Genomic DNA, 24,588 nt, shown 5'->3' on the forward strand with positions numbered 1-24,588 from the left:
ATCTACTTGCACTTTGATGTGCTTTTGAACTGCTACGTTGGCAGGAGCAGGGACTGAGCAACGGAAGCTCACCCCGTAGCAGGGATTCAAACCACCGACCTTCTGATCAGCAAGTCCTAGGCTCTGTGGTTTAACCCACAGCGCCACATACAAGCAACTTTTAAGCCTTCCACCATTTTAAGACTTGTTAATCGGGCCTGTGGATATTACAATGTACATCCCATGTAGAGCAACACCTAGAAGGGGTAGAGGCAGGTAGAACCAGTGACTGTCTGAATAAGAGTTAGAAATACAACAAGGCGAACTAAGAAACACAGGCCACAAAAGCCACTAGTAGTGGCTCTGTTTCAGGAAATCAATCGCCATGAACATTCGGCTTCTGAGCACATGGCTTCTTCTTTAAGGACACAACATACCTCCCATCAGGAGCAAGCAGATGACTAGCACTAAGGGCCGTGACAGAGTCCCCAACATCCAGGACTGGCGAACAAGGCTGGATCTCACCCGGGTCGTTTTCTTTATTCTCCTCTGCTGAACAACATTCGCCCCAAATAACAACCTATTTCAAGGGCAAGTAGCAGAGTATCAGCCAATGAGACAGTGAGGACTGCACATTTGGATCAGGTGGGAGTTTCCACCCCTGCAGTGTTTCTTCCCAATGCTGCGAGAAACTAACTGTTCTCAGTGCATGGAAAATGTTTGGGGATGAATTTAGTATGTGAAAATCCTGTTTTTCTCCCCACCTCTTCTCTGGTTTGGGGTCCAGGTTTGTTGCAAGCCCTCCAAAGAATACAGACCTATATATGCTATTGAAAAACTGTTAGCCACCCTGAGTCCAAGGGATACAGAAGGATATAAAGGTAAAGGGACCCCTGACCATTAGGTCCAGTCGTGACTGACTCTGGGGTTGCGGCGCTCATCTCACTTCATTGGCCGAGGGAGCCAGCATACAGCTTCCGGGTCATGTGGCCAGCATGACTAAGCCGCTTCTGGCGAACCAGAGCAGCGCACGGAAACGCCGTTTACCTTCCCGCCAGAGCAGTACCTATTTATCTACTTGCACTTTGACGTGCTTTCGAACTGCTAGGTTGGCAGGAGCAGGGACCGAGCAACGGGAGCTCACCCCGTCATGGGGATTTGAACCGCCAACCTTCTGATCAGCAAGTCCTGGGCTCTGTGGTTTAACCCACAGAGCCACTCGCGTCCCCACAGAAGGATATAAACCCATATAAATAATAAAACTAACCATAAAGGCAAATCTCTCTCTCTCTCTCTCTCTCTCTCTCTCTCTCTCTGTGTGTGTGTGTGTGTGTTACACACAGAACACTACTCTGTGCAGGAGAAGTGATTTCACTCTTCTTCCTGCTAGGCTTAAGCCCATCCTTGGAATCATCCAATGACCTCAGAGATTGGCTATTGCAGTTTCAGAAGTGTTCAAAGGCAGAGCTTATGCTAGTCAAATGTATAACTGATCACTGTTTAAAAGCTGCAGCAGTGCAGTAAGCAATAATGATATGTTGACTTTTTTTGCCATACTGAAAAGTGAAGCGTGGGGGAGCTTCTGGGGGAATCTGAAGTTAGGAGAAAGAAGAAGGCACTCCCAACTTTGCTCACAGCAATTCTGAAATGTTTACAGGGGTGATTAAAAATAATAATCCAGCGCAAGTGTTGATGTACTTTATGGCGTCCAAAATTAGTTTTAGAGCAGAGGCTTAGGCTCTGGGAAAGCCACTGCTGGTTAGCAAACAGTGTACAAAACACATAGTAAGTTCTACTGCTGTACAAAAAACATTTAGAAGCATGGATTAACTGATAAGGATTATCTGGAAAACCTTCTTTGCTGGGCTGCTCGCCACCAGCAAAGAAAGGATATTGCAAAAAAAGAGAAAAGAACCTGTATGGGGGCTTAAGAAAGGATAACAACGAAGGCGATGGAAGGTTTTTTTCCCCCATGTGAAGGTGGGAATTTACAAAATAGATTATTATAGCCAGTGGTACATAAATAAGGCAAGATCTAAAGCTCTTGTTCACTTTGTTAGCAGCAAGGCAAAAGCCACTCTAAGCCGGGACTGCAAAACAGAACCTAACAATACGTGAAGAGGCATACGAAACAGAGTCGTTACCATAAAAAAAATACTTTTTGCACTTTAAAAATTTGATTATAGACAACCACCACTCACTTTTCATTCCCTACTACCATGAAATCAGAGTATGTGTAACTGCAGTTGCTCACATTTATCTTCTGTTATCCTTGCATCTTTCGTCCCTGATCTTCCTCTGCTCTCTCTCCACTGATAAACCTTAGACTATAAGCTCCTTATAACAAGGAACAGTGATTTTCTGTCACTTATACTGTGAAAGCTTTATATATACAGATGGCACTGTACTAAATTATCACAGATGACCACCATATTCACAGATATGAAACTAAAATGATTACCAAGTTCTTAGGATCTGGGCAAGATTCTATGCATGGCTACACTTCTGTAGGAGCATAGAAAACCCACAATATGTGCTATGGAGCACAGAATTCAGCTTCCGGAGAATTTCATCCTTTTTCTCTCTCCCCCCCCCCCATTTTATTCCCACAACAACCCTGTGACGTGGGTTAGGTCAAGAGAGAATGACTGGCACAAGGTGAACAAGTGAGATTCAGTGCAGATTTCTTCCTAGGCTCAGTCCAACACTCTAACCACTACCGCGCCTGTTCTCATAATAAATTATTTGAAATAAGGTACCGTATTTTTCGCTCTATAACACGCACCAGACCATAACATGCACATAGTTTTCAGAGGAGGAAAACAAGAAAAAAAATATTCTAAACGAAACAGTGGATATATGATTTTTGTGGTTCATGCTGTGGCCACAGACATGTGATCTGACAGTGAGTTTGGAGTAGCCCAATGCAAAAATCCTGAGGATCCATGTGGATCCGTGCTTTGTAACAACGTTTTAAGTGGGGAGGGAAGGAAAAGCACTCAAGGGACAAGGAGCACGCATGGGGTGTGTGGAGAAGGATGCTGCTAATAATGAAGAAGAGGGGTATAAGGGGAGAAGGCTCCTCTCCTCTCCCACTTTGCTCCTTTAAAGCAAGCAGGCTCTGCTTTTCTCCCTCCTCCCCGCTAGCGAGCTGAAAAACTTTGCTGCTATTTAGCGAGCTGAGTGGGGAGGAGAGAGGGACAGAGAGCCTGCTTGCTTTAAAGGAACCAACCGGACAGGAGCCGCTTACACTCGTGTAAGCGGCTCCTCTCCTCTCCCGCTTTGCTCCTTTAAAGAAGCAGGCTCTCTGTCCCTCTCTCCTCCCCACTCCGCGGCTCTTCTCCCGCTTTGCTGTTTCAAAGCAAGCCACGGAGGAGGGAAGGAAGGGGAACCATGGATCCTCTGCTCACGACTGCAGCAGATCCACACACACACCCCCGCCACCCGCAGGCATTCGCTCCATAACAAGCACAGACATTTCCCCTTACTTTCTAGGATGGAAAAAGTGAGTGTTATGGTGCAAGAAATACGGTAATTTATGCTAATTTCTCAATTTGCAGAATCCACAGATAGCATAAATTTCTAATTACTTAGCACATAATTTGGACTGCCTAGGTATACAACATTTTATTGATTGATTGATTGATTGATTGAATGAATGAATGAATGAATGAATGATTGAATGACTGAATGTAGTACACCCTGCCTGAATTCAGGCTTCATCTTTTTCAAAAGAAATGCCTTAAGCAGGTTCTTGCCCCATCATGGTACGCAGAATATGGCTATAAGAGACTTCCTACTGCATAAAACTATTACCTTTCTAAGCTAACATGCAAGATCTCGCTTCAGTCCTATACTCACTAACAATGAGCATGTTAGAATTAGCAGCAGCTGGGTAAATAATATTTTGTGCAAAATTCCTCCTCTGCTTTCTAATACTCAACATCTTCCATCTGCATTGAATTAGGACTTTCAGTAAAAGATTATGCCTATATATAAAAAATAGGTAGTCAAGTTCAGTGCCAAACAAATTTACTGAGGGATGAATTTTTAAAGGCATATTAATTTTAATGACACATTCCGCATAAACATACAAGAACATGCTCCTTTGGTTCTTTCCCCAAATAGGAGTGAAGCATTGGTTTTCTTTAAACATTTTTGTACTTTTTAAACAATTACATGGATGGAACACTGCCTTGGACACCCTTTTTAAGGAAGAGGGTGGGGTGTAAATGCTTTTAATAAATAAATATTGATTTGTGTGAATTAACTCTGTGAAGCTGGGTAAGGAGCAACTGATTATTTACTTACCTTTTTGTCTCTGCTTCCAGTAATGAAATACTTGCTATCAGGGGTCCAGTCGCAGGACCAAATGATGCGAGTGTGCACAGCCATGCTTTGATTTGTGTAAGCAAAAAGGCTGAAAGCTGGGTCTGGAATGACAAATATGAAACAGAAGAACGTTGTGATTTATTCCTGCAGGCAGACCTTGCCCCAGAAAATGGTGGGGTAAAAGTTTAAAAGGAGGGAACAGTAATACAGAGTACAGATGGCCAACTGATGGCTCACAAACTGCATCCAGACACACACCCCGTTCCTACTTCCTGGTGTTCTGAACACTATAGGCAGCCCTCTGCATAACTGCAGAAGCTTCTGGGGCAACTCAGATCATCTACTAAGATTGCTCAATCAAGGAAAAGAGACCTTCCCGAGCCAAGCTGCTTGAGCAGCTACAGTGGCATCACTGCTAGCGAGTTTGGGGTGGGGGGTGGGGGGGGTCTACCAACATCGACCAGCTGAAAAACTGATCTACTGCATTCAAATAGCCTTCTTTAGGGAAGATTTGACCTCACCAAACACACACAATCTACAAACCAGTTAAAGAATTGGCAATCGTTTCCAAATCCCACAAGACTGTCAGGAACAGCAATACTCATATTTAGATGGTTCAATAGAACAGAATACATAATATCCACTTCTTCCAGCACATTTACAAGCTTTCTTTAACATCCAGTGTTAACTCTCCTGGAATGCCATCCCTTTACATACAAAGATACCATTCAGCAGTGAAATGTTACTGGACCATGTATTTACAAGAGAAATGTCCGACAACATTTTATCAAGAGAGTTGCTACTAAAAAAAGAAGACAGGTTGCTATAGCTTTTACAACTGCTCAGCTTCCTGAGCACTGCTCAGTCCATAATGGTCAGGAGCAGGGAAACTATTTTGCCATTTCATCAGAGTAGGGCATAAACAGACATACTGTACGTTTGTCCAAAAGTTCCTTTTCCACAAGAAACACCCAAGGCCAACAGGAAGAAGCAAACAAGACAGTTTCCACCACCCTCATTTGGATAATGGATTGCCATGAATCAGCAGCCTGAAAGTTTCTGCTGTCCAAACGTTCTCACCCCTGGAAACTGTAAGATGAAGGCCAGATTTGTAAATCAAAATATGAAGAATAAGTTTGCAAAAGGAGATGAAGTTTAAGAAGAAACTAAAAGAGAGTCGCAAAATGGATATCTGTGTGTTCATTCGTAACACACCTTAAAAAGCTGCAACGTTAGTTTTCAAGCAGTGACACCAACTGTTAGCTAGCTTACCTGGTTGCATTGAACTGATGTCGTTACACTTCCAAAGTGACCACTGCCTGTCTCTTGAAACTGCTAACAAGAATTTATCGTTGGGGGAGAAGGAAATCTGTGTAACTGTCAGGTTGTGGAAAGGTAAGCTCTGTATCTGCTTCCACGTTGTGGTGCTCCACAAAATAATGGCTGCATGTTCTTTTTTAGAAGCCTGCAAAACGGGGTGATGGAGAGAGAATAAATACTGAGAATGAACAAAAGCAGCTTTGAAAAAAACAACCATAAGGGCAGATAAACAATTTACAGAGACATTTGCCGGGTAAGATTGTGTTTAGGATGCTTAATGTCATTATTTTAGTGGCTTTATTGTTGCTCCAGTTGGTGTTGATATTTATCCACTCTTCTTTTGTATTACCGTTTAAATTGCTTTTATGTTTTTAAATGGTCTTATCATGTCGCACCCTGGGACTGCCTGCCGATGAAGGGTGGCCAAAAAGATTCCTAAATAAAGCCAGCATGATGTAGTAGCAAAAAGCGCTGGGGGAAATAGTGAGTCTGAACCCATCTTTTTTGGATGAATAAATATTTACTTTGCAAACTGTCCTTTGGCAGGAATCTTTACTTCAGTTGATTCTCTCTTTTTGCTTGCATTACGGAAATGCCAGAAACACTTATTTGGTTGATTAGGGCAATGCCTCATAAAAAAAGCAGGTGTTTCAGAAAAGCTTCCCTTAATAACTCTTCCTCTCAAAAAATGACCACCACCACAAGTGGCTGACTCCACTATTATTACAATGCAAGAACTGATTGTATTTCTTACAGTCCTTGGCTTCCAGAAGCTCATGTTCTGCATATGTTGGCCCAGGACACCATTCTACAATAAAATGGCCAGGTTTGCCCCGTCCTTCGAAAAACCTATTTTGATTTTGCTGATTAATCAACATGCCCCACGTACAACGAACAGCCTATAAGAGGAATCATCCACTAATTCGCACCTGTGGAGTCTCTCCGCACATTAATTTTAAAAATATGCATCTGATGTATTTAAGATACATGTCTTCATTTTTTTTTTTTAAAAAAAAAAAAAGAGGAACAGTTCCACGCAATGTGGTCACTCTCCCAAAGCAGCTTTCCTGTCAGCTCCAGTTGCTGCCACAGGTTTGTGAGACTCTCTAGCTGGTGGGCCTCTGGTCTGATCCAGCAGGATTCTTTCACGTGACTCAGGCCACCCAGATCACTGTGATCGAAATTTCACAGCTGCTTTTTACTTTTTCTTACCTTACATGCCGAGGCAATCACAGTTTTCGCATTATTGCAGGCAACACAAAAAAGTTCATAGCCATGTCCATACCTAAAATGACAAAGACCCCAAGGTAGTAAAAAGGCAAAGATAGCAAAAAATGTCTGGTGGGCTACAGTTTGTTGCAGTGTACACCCCCCCCCCACTGGCCTGTGAGCGCTCCAATTGGAGAACAGCCTTTACCAAAGGTGTCATGGGCTTTGAAGACACTCAAACTCAGGACGCAAGGGAGAAACGTGCTAAGAGGAAGGCACGCTTGGCAAATCCACACTGTGATCAACTCCCACCCAGAAGCCAATGTCCCACTGTGGAAGGACGTGTGGATCCAGAATTAGCCTCCACAGTCACCTACGGACTCACTGTTAAAACCGTGTGTATGGAAGACAATCTTACTCGGCTACGAGTAATTGCCAAAGAAAAGAAAATGACACACACCCCAGTTCCTATTCATTTCCATATAACTTGGCTATTACTGGTATGGAGGTATCAAAGCTCTGCTGTCTTGCACCCAAACCAAACATTGAGCTAGATAAGATTCAATGCGATCTCAAAGCGAAGGCTCTCCTAAAAGTGTGGGTCTTTGATTCAGAGTGTCCCAAAACATATTCTGGGCACACACACACCTTGCAGCCTCTCCGTTCTTCCTCTCTCCTTCCTGTGCGGTTGCACAGCCAAGTTGTGCCTCCATCATCCAGCTGGAAGGAAAAGCCCTTGCGAAAGGGTCGCCTTCCTTTTCTACATGTAAGGATGTCTGGATGATTAGGAAGCAAGGTGGAGTGCTTTGCATGCCGACGGCCGCGGGTTCAATCGGCAGCAACATCTCCTGCGACAGACTCCCTTCCTGACACCCTGGAGAGCTGCTGCCAGGCAGTGTAGACAATACTGAATTCGATGGACTAATAATAATAATAATAATAATAATAATAATAATAATAATAATAATTTATTTATACCCCGCCCATCTGGCTGGGTCCCCCAGCCACTCTGGGAGGCTTCCAACAAAACACTAAAATACAATAACCTATTAAACATTAAAAGCTTTCCTAAACAGGGCTGCCTTTAGATGTCTTCTAAAAGTTTGGTAGTTATTTTTCTCTTTGACATCTGGTGGGAGGGTGTTCCACAGGGCGGGTGCCACTACCGAGAAGGCCCTGTGCCTGGTTCCCTGTAACTTGGCTTCTCGCAGCGAGGGAACCACCAGAAGGCCCTCAGTACTGGACCTCAGTGTCCGGGCAGAACGATGGAGGTGGAGACGCTCCTTCGGGTATACTGGACTAAGGCCGTTTAGGGCTTTAAAGGTCAGCACCAACACTGACCAACAACCTGACTTGGCAGAAAGCAGGTTCCTGGAGCTCCTATGCAGGAGATGCTGCTGCCAATTGAACTCTTATTTGGCCTTGGAAGGAGCACAAATGTGATGTTCAAATAAGAAGCCGTATGGGTCAGGAAATGGTGGGCTTGGGAAGATGGAGGGGCGAGGGGCAGGTAGGCACCAAGTGGAGAACTGGCAGACTTGACTTAGCATCACAGAATAGTAGAGGGCCTTCTCAGTAGTGGCGCCTGCCCTGTGGAACGCAGATGTCGTGGCAATAAGCAACTATTTTACTTTTAAAAGACACCTGAAGGCAGCCCAGTTTAGGGAAGTTTTTAATGTTTAATGCTGCTTTGTGTTTTTAATATTCGGTCGGGAGCCACCCAGAGTGGCTGGGGAAACCCAGCCAGATGGGCAGGGTATAAATAATAAATTATTATTATTCCCTAATCATTTCTTTATAAATCGGCTATTAGTGGCAGGTCACTTGAAGAGGCCTCAGCAACCACATGGGGTCTATGAAGATTGCACAACAGAATGGTCTGCAATGCCTTGAGTTATAACCTTTATTCACCCTGTAGTAAGACCAGCCCAACAAATGTGAGCTAAAAAAGCAAACACATTTTGCATGAAGCCCGACACTGCAAGTTTTAGTATGTTGCCTCATTATTCCTGTAATTATTTTAAAGTTCAACCGTACTATTATTGAACTATAAAATGTAATCTTTGCAATGGAACACTTCAGTAGACTCCTATGCACAATTATCTCCTTAAATATTTATCAAAGTTAAAAATTTATTCTGAAATCTAAAGCCGAGGTGACAGTATTTCACACAGAAATGCAATTGCCAAATGGTCTATTTTTAGCAAGCTGGTTCCTGTTTTTCTTGCTGCTATGGCAACATTAAACCTACATTTTCTATTATTTCACATTGCTTCTTTCAAGATTAATACTGCACAAATACAATTGGGAACCGACAATATTTTCTTTATCTCCTGTCAAAATACATTGCTTTCTACAAAAAAAAAAGAAAAAAGAAAAGATCCTGTAGAACTCAGTCTTGGAAAAAGTCTTCCCTAGCAGGTTTGAGGAACTTCATCTTATTAATAGGAAATGCCACGGCCTAAATCATATTCTTCATTGGGCCAGTGATCCTTTTTCCATGCCTTTGAACATTTGAACCTAGACTGGGTTCTGATATAATGCAAAGCCATGCATTGTTTAGCGAAATCAAAACTTGCTTTAATGTCTGTACCCAAACTGTGGTTTGTTTAGGGCCAATAAACCACAGTTTGAAGCTGGTTTGTAAAACGTAACATTTGGAAACAGCTGCTTGCTGTTTCGTAGGACCTCACAAGCCATGGTCTGGGCAATTGATCCACCTCAGAGATCTGCTATACTATGGCAATAGTTCTGAACTTATAAAAAGAGCAGATGGGAAACGAAAGTAGGCCAGCAGATCTTGGATCACAGTTTGCTGTTGTACTATGGTATGAATTCTTAATCATGGTTAGCACAGGCTAGCATTTTAACTTCACACCAGATGTGGAGAACCAGTTCCAGCTTGGTAGGCCTGATTCTTTCATTTCCCCATGCCATGGGGCCAACTTTGATAGGTGGGAGGGACTGCTACATGACATCCACCCAACTTCATAAGATGGCCACAATACCTCAAGGACCGCTTCTTACCATATGAACCTACCCAGACCCTGAAATCATCTTCTGAGGCCCTCCTTCGTGTGTCTCCTCCTCGAGAGGTTTGGAGGGTGGCAACACGAGAATGGGCTTTCTCTGCAGTGGCTCCCCGTCTGTGGAATGCTCTCCCCAGGGAAGTTCGCCTGGTGCCTTCAATATACACCTTTAGGTGCCAGGCAAAAATGTTCCTTTTTAACCAGGCCTTTGGTTGATCCAGTTTACATCCTATGCCCTTTTTAAAAAATTGGGGGGGGGGTTTCTTGTTTATATTTTTATTAGGTATTTTGTGGTTTTATATTTTGATTTTATTCTGTGAACTGCCCTGAGACCCCTGGGTATAGGGTGGTATATAAATTCAATTAATTCAACAACAACAACAACAACAACAACAACAACAACAACAACAACAACAACAGGTGATTGCCAAAGGGGCTTGCTGTAATCTCCAATCAGCTAATCGGAAGTTACAGTGACCTTGAAGGCACTTCCAGCACCTATCAGCTAATGAGTGGTTCCAGGGAGTCCCCTCTGAAGTTCATTTGTAGGAAACATTTGGATACAAACCATTTCCTGCAAACAGAGCATTTTCTTTTCTTACAGGGAACTCCACTTGCCAAAACAACAACAACAACAACAATTGGGAGCTCACTTAATAGCTACAGCCGTACCTGAGCTACACCTGCCATCCCATATGCGCTCATGTGTGAAAGTTTGCGGGGAACAGCCTCATGGGCCAGACGTTCCCTACCATTTTTTGTTACATATTTTTTCTAAATTAATGTAACTTATTTAAATTATATATAAGTTATGTTATTTGTGTGATGGAGAGGAGAAACGCGTGCACACACACGTCCCTCCACAAACACAAGTCAAGTTTGATGATGACGTATATGAGAACTGTATATAAGCAGCAAGTCCAGAAACAAGCCAGAATTTGAAAATTTGGGTCTAAAGTTCAATGCATTATTCTGTAGATCAGGCTGCCTCCACACTCATAATTATTATAATAACATTTTTCTATTTACACATCAGACAAATGGATCGTGAGACATAATCAACAATTTTCTCAGTGCTGAAGAGGTTTCAAATCTCTAATCAGATGCAAAGTTACATGAATCAAACATTAGATGGAATAAGACTCCAGATATTTGTTATATTGTATTTAATTGATTTTATGGTTGTTTTTAAGTGTAACTCACACTGGGATCACTGCTCTTAAATGGGGCAGACTTATAAATGGACTAGATACATACACACACACACACACACAAGGTATCTGCATCTGGATCCAGCAAAACATCTGTTTGGTGTGCTCTTTGCTAAAGTACAGCCTTGGTTAGAGAAATAATTCTCTTTCCTTTAAGAAAAACCTATGATGAGCAAATGACTTCACTGGGGATTCACCAAGCTTATTCAATGTACGCTGCTGCTACCTGTTCCTCTTGCCATCTCTCAATAATGAGCTTGCAGCTGAATGTAACAATTGTCCTCTCAGAGCACCTTTAGCAAGCTAGCAAAGAGTCTCTCTCCTGAGTTTATGAGAGTTCACTTCAAAAACCTACTAAGATTACTACAGATTTAAAAGAACTTCCCTATAAAAGAAAAATCAAAAAATCCTGCTGCTCCCCTTTCCTCCAAATACAATGACAGCACTTATGTGCCTTTAAAAGTTATTTATTTACTAAGTGTTTTCGGTTACTTGGTTATTGGTTACCTATTATACCGACCTTCAACAAAAGAATTTGAAGGCAAGGGTGAGGTGCAGTAACAACCACCCTAGTTAGGCTTAGAGAGAGAAAGGAAATTGGTTCTTACTGTGAATTTCTATTTACTGATTGTGTTGCGAGGACAGTCTCTAGATAGGATGACGTCCTCAGGATCTTGAGCAGAGCGACACATCCCATCTACACCCACAACTAAAAATAAATCTCTCTCTCTCTCTCATTACAAACGGAAAAGAAGTAGTGAACACTGGAAGGAATTTTTTTTGTTTTGACTATGGCAGACCAACACGGCTACCTATCTGTAGTGAACACTGAGTTCATAAAATAGAGGAACTGTCAAGATGTAGTTCCCCATGCCAATCTGCCCACCCCAGTGAATGAGGACCCTCCAAATCCCAGCCAACAGTCCCAGACAATGGTCGGGAGTTAAACAGGGTAGACAACAGAGTGGATAGCACAAGAGGAATTGTTTTTATTTCTCTTTTTAACTGCAGAGCAGTTAAAAGTACCGCACTGGAAGCCTTTTCTCCTAAAGAACAAAAGACTCGAACTAACCCATCATGGGGTGGTGCTGTGGTCTAAACCACGGAGCCTCTTGGGCTTGCTGATCAGAAGGTCGGCGGTTCGAATCCCCATGACGGGTTGAGCGCCCGTTGCTCAGTCCCTGCTCCTGCCAACCTAGCAGTTCGAAAGCACATCAAAGTGCAAGTAGATAAATAGGTACCGCTCTGGCGGAAAGGTAAACGGCGTTTCAGTGCGCTGCTCCGGTTTCGCCAGAAGTGGCTTAGTCATGCTGGCCACATGACCCGGAAAAACTGTCTGCAGACAAAAGCCAGCTCCCTCGGCCTGTAAAGCGAGATGAGCGCCGCAACCCCAGAGTCGTCTGCGACTGGACTTAACGGTCAGGGGTACCTTAATCTTTACCCCATCATGAGGAAGGGAAGATTTGGAGGGTGGGACAACTTCTCCTCCCCAGAAGAGGCGAAGCTTTCAAGACCCTGCGCTTCATGTCCAGAGGGAGAATGCCATCCTGTCTAGACAACATCCTCCAACATAACCGGGTTTTTGGCTTGGCCTGACATCTTCCACTGAAGGCCATATGGTTGACTGAATGATTGACACCTCATCACACCATTCTAAGAAGCAGAGTGAGCTACTACCTTCCCTCCACCAAAAACATGCAACAAGCTTCTTCCCCCTGCCCTTAACACTGAGCCAGAGGGAGAGTTTTATGAAACTCTAAAACCCATCCGTGTAAAGCTGGTCATACTGCAGATTTCTAATTGCTTTGTTTTTGCTGTTTGCTTGTGGCTACAAAAACTACAGCTGGCAGCTGGCAATACATGGCCTACGGGCTGCATTCTGCTTGGTGGGTCACAAGTTGTGCAGGCCTGCGGACAGGGCTCTGGCAAATGGTATTGGCAAACCATTCAAGGATTTCCCCCCGGCCCTGAGAATATTTCCAGGCTTCCCTGCTCAGATTCAGCAGAAAGCCAAATTGCTTGGAATCATGGTACCTCTGCCACCTCCAGCCTGCCAAGAATGAGAGACTGTGAAAAACTGGCACACTTTGCAAAGAGAGCTGCCACAATTTAAAGCGCCTTTAAGGCAACTGCAGCGAGCAAAGAAAAACAGAGGGGAAAACAGCCTCCCTGGGAATTGTTCCAGGACAGCAGACCTCGCTGAATCTAAAGGCAAAAATCTATCTCCTGACCTCTGCTCAAATGCACACATATTTGATGCAACTCAGCAACTCCTTCACTGAACACAGAGCTGCCTCTGGGTTACCCTCTAGCTCCTAAAAGCACTTGTTTCAGGACAGCAGCCACTCATTCGTCTATTGTTTGTTTCTCAGTTTCAGGAGGGAGCTATACTCAGGATCAATAAAGCTACTGCTCCGTGTTTACCAAAGGATATAGTATAGCAGCTAAAAATGCCATTAGTAAGCCAGAAGGTCACATGTTCAATTCTTATCTCAGCCACTAACTCTTTTTAGTTAGGAACCTACACCCTTCGGGAAGCCACTCTCTCTCAGTCTCCATTCCCATTGCCCAGATTATATTAATAACAGAGGAATAATAAAAGAAATCACTACTACTACTACTAGGGGCATGGGTGGCGCTGTGGGTTAAACCACAGAGCCTAGGACTTGCCAATCAGAAGGTCAGGGGTTCGAATCCCCGTGACGGGGCGAGCTCCCATTGCTCGGTCCCTGCTCCTGCCAACCTAGCAGTTCAAAAGCACGTCAAAGTGCAAGTAGATAAATAGGTACCACTCCGATGGGAAGGTAAACGGTGTTTCCGCGCACTGCTCTGGTTCGCCAAAAGCGGCTTAGTCATGCTAGCCACAAGACCCGGAAGCTGTACGCTGGCTCCCTCGGCCAGTAAAGCGAGATGAGCGACGCAACCCCAGAGTCGGCCACGACCGGACCTAATGGTCAGGGGTCCCTTTACCTTACCTTTACTACTACTACTACATAACAACAACAGCTGCTTATGGGGTTTTGAAAAAGTTGCAAAGAATTCAACAAAAACTTGCCAAAGCCTAGGCCAGTAGGTCTTCCAGAAGCATCATCCGGCCTTTTTAAAATTCAAATTGACTGTGAAGCAGTTAATTGATAGGGCAGAGTAATTCACATACTGTAACTTGCCCCAAGCCTTTTGGATGGGATAGGACATAAAATCAAATACATACATAACATACACATTAGATGCTAAACGTTCTTACTAAGTATCTTCAAACCTGGCTAGAGACCCAGGTTCAATCCCCACCCATTCAAGGCTGTTGTGGGAATAAAATGAAAGGTGATTTTGCATGCTATTCTGAGCTACCTCAATAAAGAATAGGATGCAAATGTGGTTTTTAATAAATGCCATTCGTTCATTTGGCCCACATTTAGCCCAGAACAACTCCAAGTTTAATGAGGAAATGAGGACAACTCGTGGGAAGTTGACTTTAAACAAATGAGTTAAAACCTTTCCCCATATTTTTCCCGTTTATTTCTCATGTGATAAACAAAGCAACTTACAACTTTTGTGTTTCAGGCCATAACGTGTTCTGCAAGAGATGATCTTCTGTGGGAGGTTCTGGAAGATATTAATTGGTTTAGAACCAAGAGGTTTTTTTCCCTCATACTGCACCCCCTTCCCTTTCATCTGCTCCCTTAATTTACATAACAAAATTCCCAAACACAGCATTTTAACATGTTGCATACCTGTAAGACTACATGGCTGAAAGTAATTTTCATGATACTGACTGGAAGCGTTACTAAGTTTTTCTTCTTCTTCAGTTGTCTGGGCTGCAGTATCTTCAGCTGTAAAAGAGGCATATTTTAGAGTCCGAAAGTAACATGCCAATCAAGGAATGGTTAACAAAATACTGAACAGAAAAGAACAATTCTGTTTTCAGTTTAAATTATCTAAAAGAAAATTTGGTCCATAATCCAATTACGTTTGGATAGAAAGGTTAGCAAATTTTACAATGCAAGGTAAACTATTTGGGCCTCATGACACAACTCCAGGCAGGACCTAGAGAAAGCAGAAAGAAGCTGGTATGGCGTTCTCCTGAGCTCACCCCATAACTCATCTTCTTGGTCAGCTTTCTACAGACTTTTCTGCCTTATACTTTTCCCAGCTGCAACTCAGCATTTGGCAAAGTGGGCCATTACCTACAGAATTTAGTCTCCAGATGCCATCAAATTTTTGTTTTTGCTTTTGTTAGATACCCCTGCCAATTTGAGCTCCCTCAACCGACTTCTGTAGGAAATGAAGTTTGCAATTTCATAACAATTGCACTAAATTTATTAATCAAGAAGATTTGTTCCAAAAAAAGGAAAAGCTTAAAATATACACTCTATTGAATAATTTTACCCAGCCATCAAGTACGGGTGTGAGCCATGAAGCGTGGCATATGGAGACTTTAACCACTGGCATCTGATTAAGTTTTCAGGGAAACGTATGTTACCAGATCTGAACAACATGGGAACATACAGCACCCAAGACTTCCAGGCACATCTCCTGCCATCTTGACATCAACAGCAGGGTGGGCTATGCATTGAAATAACAGGGCAGTAATTTAACTGCAGAAAATGAATTCTTGAAAGGACTTAGAGACAACAGCTCATGAATTCTGGTATGACACAGCAGACTATGAATAGGCTTATCACAGTACAGTGGTACCTCGGGTTACATACACTTCAGGTTACATACGCTTCAGGTTACAGATTCCCATTAGCTAAAGTGGTGCTTCAGGTTAATAACAGTTTCAGGTTAAGAACGGACCTCCGGAACCAATTAAGTACTTAACCTGAGGTACCACTGTACTGGGTAACTGACAAATGTCCTAACAGAAAGAAGCGATATAAAATGTCCTAACAGAAAGAAGCGATATACTGGGATAAGGACTGCAATCTAAAATCCCATCTAGCATGCTGGGGAGGGGAGGGCGTTGTACAAGATGAAGCAGAAGGCTCCCTCTGCCCAGCTCAAAACAGCGCCACCAGTCTTTGCCACAAAATCACAGCAGTGTCACACCTCTGGCACACCTCCCCATTCATCTTACCAAACATACAGCCAGGAGGACTTCCGCCAGAGGTAGCCCATTGAAAGCCCCCCAAACAGGGCATTCCAGGAGCAGGCAGAGGGGAGCCTAACCAGCCTAAGATCCAGAGCCAGCCCAACTACAGTCACTTGACTCCAGGCTAACAGAGTGGAGCAGTGTTCTGTCTGCTCACCCCATACACCCCCCAGCTTCTACCCCCGCTGGCATGAGTGGTGGGCTTGCAGAAGCAACAGTGGCTACGCCACTCTGTCTTGGACCACTGCTGCCTGGACGAAGGTTAGGACTGCTCTTCCAGTGTCGTTTTTGTTGACAAAATAGCTTCAATCATAATATCTCTTTAGAGACAAGAGCCAGCCAATTCCTGGTTTTTTGAAGCTACCTTGCACACTATCAGAATTTTTGTCCATCTAGCCCAATATTATCTTGTCCTCTGAGTGGCAGCAACTAGTCTCCAATGTCTTAAAACTCTTTCCCACCAGCTACTATCTGATCCCAGAAAGGAAGTGTTTCCAAATTCCTCCAAACGGCTAGGCTAGACTTAGCAACTTGCCAGAATTCAAACCAAGGCTAAATAAGGACCAGCCACCTAGTGCCTCCCCTCTCATCAATCTAAACAACACAAATCTTATTAAAAACAACAGACACACAAACATTTTATTAGTCACATATGAGTATATATGTATATATGTGTGTGTGTGTGTGTGTGTATACACACACAAGTGTAGATAGAGAATGATTTACAAATCACACAAACAACACACAACTCTTACCTTGAAAGACAGCCTTATTGGACAGCCCCAAGGCTGGCACAGTAGCTCCTTCTGGAAGATCAATCATTTGCTAAAAAGAAAAAAGAAAAAGTTATGTAGAAGTTAGCTGGGTGTTTGCTTTCCTTGCCGGGGGGGGGGGGGGAGTTACTCATATATGATTTGAAATTTCTTGATGGTCCTTCTTTGGTGTACTTTCAGCCTGACCTTCCATGATGTAGAAACTCAAGCTTGGTAATACATAATTCCCAATATATTCCAATTACTAGGAAAATACCAATCCGAAACTGTTAAAACTTAAAACTACATGCTTCAACTTTATAGGTAAGGTGAAAGTACCAACACAATTTTGCCTCCCCAGTGAGCCAACTACCGTAGTTCCAGGTCTTGTGTCTTTTAGTCTGTATTTCTCAAAGACTCAAAGGAGGAACCGTGGCTCAGCTGTAAACAATTCACATAGTGAAGATCTCCGGTTAATGGATCTCCAGTAAGAGCTCACAAACTTTAAAAGAAAGTAAAAACACACTTAACTCCACTATTTAGTTCCTCCAGAGATATACCAGAAATGCTGCTTAAGTTTTCCATAAAATTCCTGGGTGCAGTAAATACTCGAAGCACCTTCTCATCTGCTCCAGACACAAACTGGAATTGGCCGGTCATCGCTAAACACTGCATGTCATATCCATGGACCTGGGGTCTTGCTATTTCATGCCATGATATCTAGTAAAGGGAACATTGACATGTAAGTTTGTGCCGGTATTGTCAGCTATAGGAAAGAAGCACTGAAGAATTGAGAACATTTAGCCTCAGTCCATTCTAAATAGTCAATTTTGCTGAAAATGGACATTCAGCCCATTCCCCAGAAACAGCATCCTTGCCCTCGACTTAGTCCTCACTGGAAATGCTAGGGATCTCTTTGCACTTACGAGCAATGGAGAAAAGAGTGCTGTAATTTTTATCAAGGCTGCAGGAAAGCATCTCTGCCGAAAGTTGAACAGGTATCCCCAAGTTAAGTCTGACTCCCTCTACTTACTGGTTCTAAATTTCTCTTTAATATATTTTATTTGTCTAAAGGAAACATAACAGAGCAAGGGGATGCTGCATAAACAATGACACAATTAGCAGGAAGTCTGCAAAAAGCAAGATATAATTTTTGAACAGCTCCTTTTAGTGCAAGAACTGGACATTTTTAGACATCCGCAATATTGTAATATCATAGTAGCAAACTACAGATCAGTGTGCAGTGTAAATGGTTTTTGAGAAATTAGAGACGAGCCATTGTTCAAGTTTCACATTTTGTGACCTATTGACTTACAGATGATTTCGCAAGCTTGTAGAAAAGATTAAATAAATAAATACCTCTGTTTTGTTCTCCCTTTTCCACGGAGCAAAGATTCTTGTAGTTTGGTCAGAACCAACAGAGATGATGAATTCTCCTTCTGGATCCCACATCACATCTTGCACGGCATCGAAATGCCCTGAAATAACCACTTCTGGAGCCCATTCTCTCTATTAAATCAAGACCACTAATATTATATAAAATGTGAACGAGCTATCTGTTAAATAGAGAGATCTCACTATAAATGAAGCGCACAGCTAAAAAGAAAAGCATTAGCACTCGGGGGCGGGGGGTGTCAGCAGATCTGCTAACGGCAGCTGATACTCCGATGAAGGATGAGAGTAAAGTATTACAAGGTTGGGAACCACATTTCCTTGGAGACCAATAATGGACAGAGCCAAATGTCTAACTAATCCAGAAGAAAAACTGCCCTGCCTCAATTTTCACAATGACCATCTCAAATAAGAATTCCCAATTTTAGGTCTACTCAAAAGCAAACACCACTAGGTTACATGGGCTGACTCTAAAATGAGTATACAAAGGATTATTATATTTACAACAGACCAATATAGCTACTGTTCTGAGAAAGCAAGAAAAGAGCATTCCTTTTGAACTTTAGCATGCTATTCACAAACACACAGCAGAAGTCTGAGCTGTAAAAACAGTGGCGAGGAGTGGGGAATAATAGCACGCGCACACACACACCCCTCATCAATTTATTTTTATCCAATAAAATATTGCCTTTTCCAATTGTTCTGATGCTACATAGGGGGGGGGGGAAGGGGGGGCTTTTAAAAGCCAGGAAAAATAAGGAGGAAACAAACAGGAACCAAGGAACTTTGATGGGATTCAAGCCACATAAAATGAGGACATGGCCATAGGCATACCTTGCTGGTTACAATGAAGGGGATCTTTGGCCGAGTTTTCATACATTTGAAAATGCTACGTATATTGAAGGCAACGTGATCCTCTCTTCCAATAGCATTTTACCCACCCACCTCATACCTATTAAGAGCTAGCCTGGAAATGGCATGCGCATTTCGCAAGCAGAAGGTCTCAGGTTCGGTCCTGTCTTCTACAGTTAAAAGGCTGGGAAAGATTTGTCTGTCTCACAGATCTTGGAAAGAAACTGCTGTGGGTTAGATCAGAGTGGGCCAGATGGACTGACTGAGCACATAGCAATATATCACACACACACACACACACACACACACACACACGATGTTTACTACCCACAGAGCCCAAAAGGCACACCCCAGTGATCCCATCAGATTTAATCTTGTTTGCTACTAATTGTGGTAGAAAAAAAAGAAAATTAAGAAGATCATTGCTTCGGATTAACTGAGGTGTTCAGAATAGATATCCAATCTAGTGTATCTTTTGAGCACAAAGCCATGTCTTACTATACAACAACAGTCCGTGAACATTTTCCTCTCTAGCAACATAAATAAATTCTCTTGCCTTGTTTGCTGAAGTCTGTTTCCAAAGATGCAGTGCTCCGTGGAAAGCATGAGCAAGAATCATTGAGCCATCTGGGCTGAAGTGACAGTCAAAAAACCCCAGAGTATTTCCACCCACTTCTCCTACTCGCACCTTTTTTGAAAAATTGAACACAAAATACATGAGCCAGCCACCAGTCAATCTGCTCATTGATGGCTAAAGACTTAATCCTAAACAAAATAACAAAACTTCATCTACAGTTTAGAATTACACCCAAAAGAGAAGTTAAAAGAACGCAGTTACAGCAGCATTAATGTGCTATTGATCTTACAAAATTAAGAAACCATTAGTTCAGGGTCTAGCACACACCTGTTATATGTACAAACAACACAGAAAAATAGATTCAACCCCCCCCCCATATTTATCACCAATATATCTTAATTTTAAAAATGGTTTGATATGTTTATTTGCCAAGTTCACAGGCAGTCTGCAATAAAAATAAAACATTCCAAGGTGAAATGATGATTATTGGCTTAGCTGGCTTAAATTCTTTTTTTAGACAAATTCATAAAAATCAGTATTTATTATCCGTAACCGCTAAAGTGAACCTCCATGTACTGGTGCAGGGTACTAGATGCTGGGAACATCTGGTTTATTAAAAAGAAAAACACCAAGTTTCCAGCATAAGGCAAGTACTTAAGTTTCAGTTCAAATCCATGTGTAGGCAGACAGGCTGGACGGGTTTCAAATGTGTGTGGCCTCTTTGCTGCAAGCACAGCCCCCTCCCTGCCCTCATATGCACACAGAAGTCTTTACTGCTTTTAAGAATCAGTTTTTGTGGTTCTAAATACAGCAGAATGTTGCTTGTTTACTCTTCCGCTGAAGGAACAGCCTGCTACAATTACAATACTTTCCACTTGAATTCTTTTTAGGCTTGGATATGACCTCATATTCCCTTTACTTAATTTCTAAAGCCGCGGGGGGTGGGGGTGGGCAGGGAAAGCAAGAGAGGAAAACGTATAAAACATGCCTACCTGTTCCAACCACACCCCAGATTCATCATCTGGAGCCCAGAGGATCACGGTTTTGTCCATTGAAGCAGACAACAACCTCATTGGCTGTTCCATCCTGCCATCTACAGTGCAAGGAGAAAATTTATCTTTGTGGAAGATGCTAGCATGCTTTTTTGCGTCTCACATATTGTATTCGGGATAGCAAAGGTAAGATAATTCTACAAAGGCATGCTGCAGAACAAACTGTGTTGGGCTGAAGAGGAGAGAAATGTGTAGTTGCAATTTACAGTATTCCAAGAAGGGTGCAGAGACAAAAGTCTTGCACATTGAATACTAGGTGCCGTAGTAATTGTCTACCGCCCCTGCTTTAAAAGGGAATGTTTGCAGATGGTTCTGGGTCCATACATTTCAAATTGCACAAATTCAGTTCCAATCACAAGAGAAAACATTACACCCAGAAGTACCAAGTATAGTCACTATTTGGAAATGCAGCACTTGGTGAATCATTGGTCGTTAACTGGCGACTCGTGACACATTAAGTGGTAAATCATAGGTTGAGATGAACCTTAAGGCAGGCTGCACTGGCAAAGCAATGGCGATTTTCCAAAAGAATCAGTATTTGTGATTCTAAATGTCACTGAATGTTGCTATTTTCAATGGAAGAAAAGGGAAAGAAAGAAAGACAAATCTGGATGCATATTTTAAAAGTCAAAGAAAAAAGTAGCCCCTTTGTCAGTGTTAGTGGCTCCTTGGTCTGAAAAGGCTGGTGGTCACAGTAATTATTGCAATGATTCAGCAACTGGCAATGTTAGGGCTGGAGCAACCCTAAGGACAGTCAATGCAGAATAACCAAAACCATACCCATGCAGAATCAGGACTATAGGAAAAAGTTAATGAGCTACAGGCAGAATCAATATCATTTCCTGCAATTCCCAGCCTTTACTCCACATCACCAGCTGCCACACTGGGATGGGAAAATGCACAACACAGAGATAAGGTATGGGAGAAGTCATTATGGGTGTTCCATTACCCACAGCAATCCAGTGTTCTTCGCCATGTCTAGCTGTCCCCCAATTTGCGGCTCACATACTTCTTACCTTTGGGAAAGGAAGGCTGCCAATGAACAGCATATACCCAGTTTTCATGTCCAGCTAACACAGAGTCCAGTGTAACAGCAAAAGATGCATCTGAACCTACCACAGAGCAAAAAAGATAATAAAAATCTTCAAAGCTTATATCTATAAAAGAACCAAGGACTTAGTCAAGATTACTGGTGTATGAAACCAGCTAACATCCCCATAAGGTAAATTCACAAAGTAACTCCACTACATTCCCTGAAATCCGTTAGATGCAAATAACAAAACCTGGACCATTCCGTTCCTGTCATTGATGTGAGTCTTGCATACTGCAGGGGAGGTTCTTTTCAAACCTTATCTTATTTGTCTCTTTTAGCTGCTTTCCAATGGTTTCAGCTGTTTCAAACAGAATGTTACTTTGTGTGCATTGTGTGTGTGTGTGTGTGTGTGTGTGTGTGTGTGTGTTTTATTTGCACACCACCCTGGGATCTCATGGGAGGAAGGATGGTTTAGAAGTATAGCAAACAAACTACAGTTTTGCATAGAAAAGCAAGGACAGTATGGAGTTATGCTATAGGTATGCGGGTGGCGCTGTGGGTTAAACCACAGAGCCTAGGGCTTGCCGATCAGAAGGTTGGCAGTTCGAATCCCCGCAACGGGGTGAGCTCCCGTTGATCGGTCCTTGCTCCTGCCAACCTAGCAGTTTGAAAGCACATCAAAAGTGCAAGTAGATAAATAGGTACCGCTCCAGCGGGAAGGTAAACAGCATTTCCATGCGCTGCTCTGGTTCGCCAGAAGTGGCTTAGTCATGCTGGCCACATGACCCGGAAGCTGTACACCAGCTCCCTTGGCCAATAAAGCAAGATGAGCACCGCAACCCCAGTCTCGTCTCCGACTGGACCTAATGGTCAGGGGTCCTTTTACCTTTACCTTTATGGAGTTATGCTAACAAACTGTCAAGAAGCACCCAGCCATAGTGTGGATAGTTGGCACAACAAATAGATGCCACAACAAAATGTGAAAGCCTAAGTACGACTTCACATGTCCCTGAGCACCTTCAGAAGTTTGTTTGGGAAGTCAGATAGGGTGGTACAGCATCACATCTGCAAATCCTGGGTTCTGAATGCAGGTACGCCTCTCAAACATACACAATATGTAGCCTCCTATTGATAATGGAGATATGTGCAAACAAACTTGTTTCCATTCACAAATATGTCTCACTAGGGTGAGCTGATGCAATATATTTCTCTGTGCAATTTCTGTACTCTACTGCTGACTTGGCTATGCAGTAGGAAAGGTTAAATCCCTGCCCAGGAATAGGAACGGATGATGTAACAGGAGTGGGCTGAAGTTTATGAGGTTAGCTGAAATAAAGCACGCAGAAACGCCACATCTCTCTTGGCCCTTTGGCTAGTATAGTCATACAGCATGAGTTCAGTGAATTATTCTCAGGAAAGGAGAATCTGAAACTCAAGAATGGCAAACCAGGACTTATGTCCACATGTTGTGGAGGTGTAAATATGTAAAAGAAATTTGGCAAAGGGTGTTTAAGGAAATCACTGGGTTAAAGCTGACCAAAAGTCCAGAGGTAGCATTATTATCAATTTATGAGGGGGTGGAAGGTTCGCAGGCTATGAAGGACTTGCTCACAGATTTACTGACAGCTGCATGACTTATTATAGCTAGGAAGTGGATGTATACAGAGTTTATTTAAAAGAACATTGCAAAAATATAAATCTGTTGGCAGGTCTGGATTGACTTTCTGCGTGTAATAGAATAATCTTACAAAACTAATGCAATTGAAACAACCTAGAGGAGACAAAGTTTAGTGCGCAGATAAAGAATGTAATCTGGGAACCACAATGGGGGGACCGGAGGTCATGTTGAATCCAACTACAAATTGTTACATACAACAAGCACCAACTATGGAATGAATGTTTGTTTATTTTTCTTTTTATTTTCTGTTGATTATTTATGTTACACAGTTTTTAAAACCAATAAAGTATATATTTTTAAAAAAGGAAGTGGAAGGAGCAAGATGAATATAAAGAGGTGTGGGATATAGCTATTAATGATAAATTAACATGTGCTATTAAAATAAGACGGGGAATATGCAGGAGAAATGATTTTGAGGAGATATGGAAGGTATTTGTAGAATTTGTACTGTTAAAATGGAAAGGGGTCAAACTATTGCAAGAGGTGTTGAAATTTTGGGAGATTGGATATTGACAATGGAATGGTCTTGTGGGTGGGGTGCACATTTTTATTCTTATTTATTCTTATTTTGTCAAAATAAAACATAAAATAAAAATAAAAAGAATGGCAAACCTCAGGTTCTACACTTTCATTTAACCCTACTGACAACAATTGCATACTGCCTCAGAAAAAGCAACAGCTATTCATAGAGACTCACCATTGTCATTTTTCACGGTGAAAATGTTCTCCTTCAGCCTTATGGTTTCCTCATCTTGGGCTTCCACAAGCAATGAAGTTGCATGCATCTTCCAGATCCTTATCAGACAATCCTGGGAACAGCTTGCCAAGAAGAGATCTCCGTCTTTTGCAAAATTAAATAAATGAAAATCAGGAAGATTTTAAAGATGGGAAGTTCATTGCCCAGGGAAATCAGTATTGCCATGAGCAAGTTGCTAACGAATACCAAAATAAATACTTTGCTGTAGCGCATGTCAGCACCATTCAGTGTGGAGAGGGATAAATATCACACTGAAGAAATGCCTCACATAATCTAAGGAAAGCTCTGTAGGTTGGAATACGTACTTGAATCTAGGTTGGAAT

General features: G+C 42.5%; 1 protein-coding gene across 1 annotated transcript in view; it reads right to left on the reverse strand.

Annotated features, from left to right (window-relative positions):
* Positions 1-24,588, reverse strand: part of ELP2 (elongator acetyltransferase complex subunit 2) — a 43,252-nt gene that overhangs the window by 4,479 nt on the left and 14,185 nt on the right. The window contains 13 exon segments of the mRNA XM_079983950.1: positions 417-559; positions 4,291-4,412; positions 5,584-5,776; positions 6,844-6,916; positions 14,626-14,683; positions 14,812-14,910; positions 16,928-16,997; positions 17,456-17,644; positions 18,284-18,433; positions 19,725-19,856; positions 20,738-20,838; positions 21,814-21,909; positions 24,206-24,349. Coding sequence (XP_079840076.1) covers positions 417-559; positions 4,291-4,412; positions 5,584-5,776; positions 6,844-6,916; positions 14,626-14,683; positions 14,812-14,910; positions 16,928-16,997; positions 17,456-17,644; positions 18,284-18,433; positions 19,725-19,856; positions 20,738-20,838; positions 21,814-21,909; positions 24,206-24,349 — 1,570 coding nt within the window.

The sequence above is a fragment of the Podarcis cretensis genome, assembly GCF_951804945.1.
Source record: "Podarcis cretensis genome assembly, chromosome: 7".
Taxonomy (NCBI): domain Eukaryota; kingdom Metazoa; phylum Chordata; class Lepidosauria; order Squamata; family Lacertidae; genus Podarcis; species Podarcis cretensis.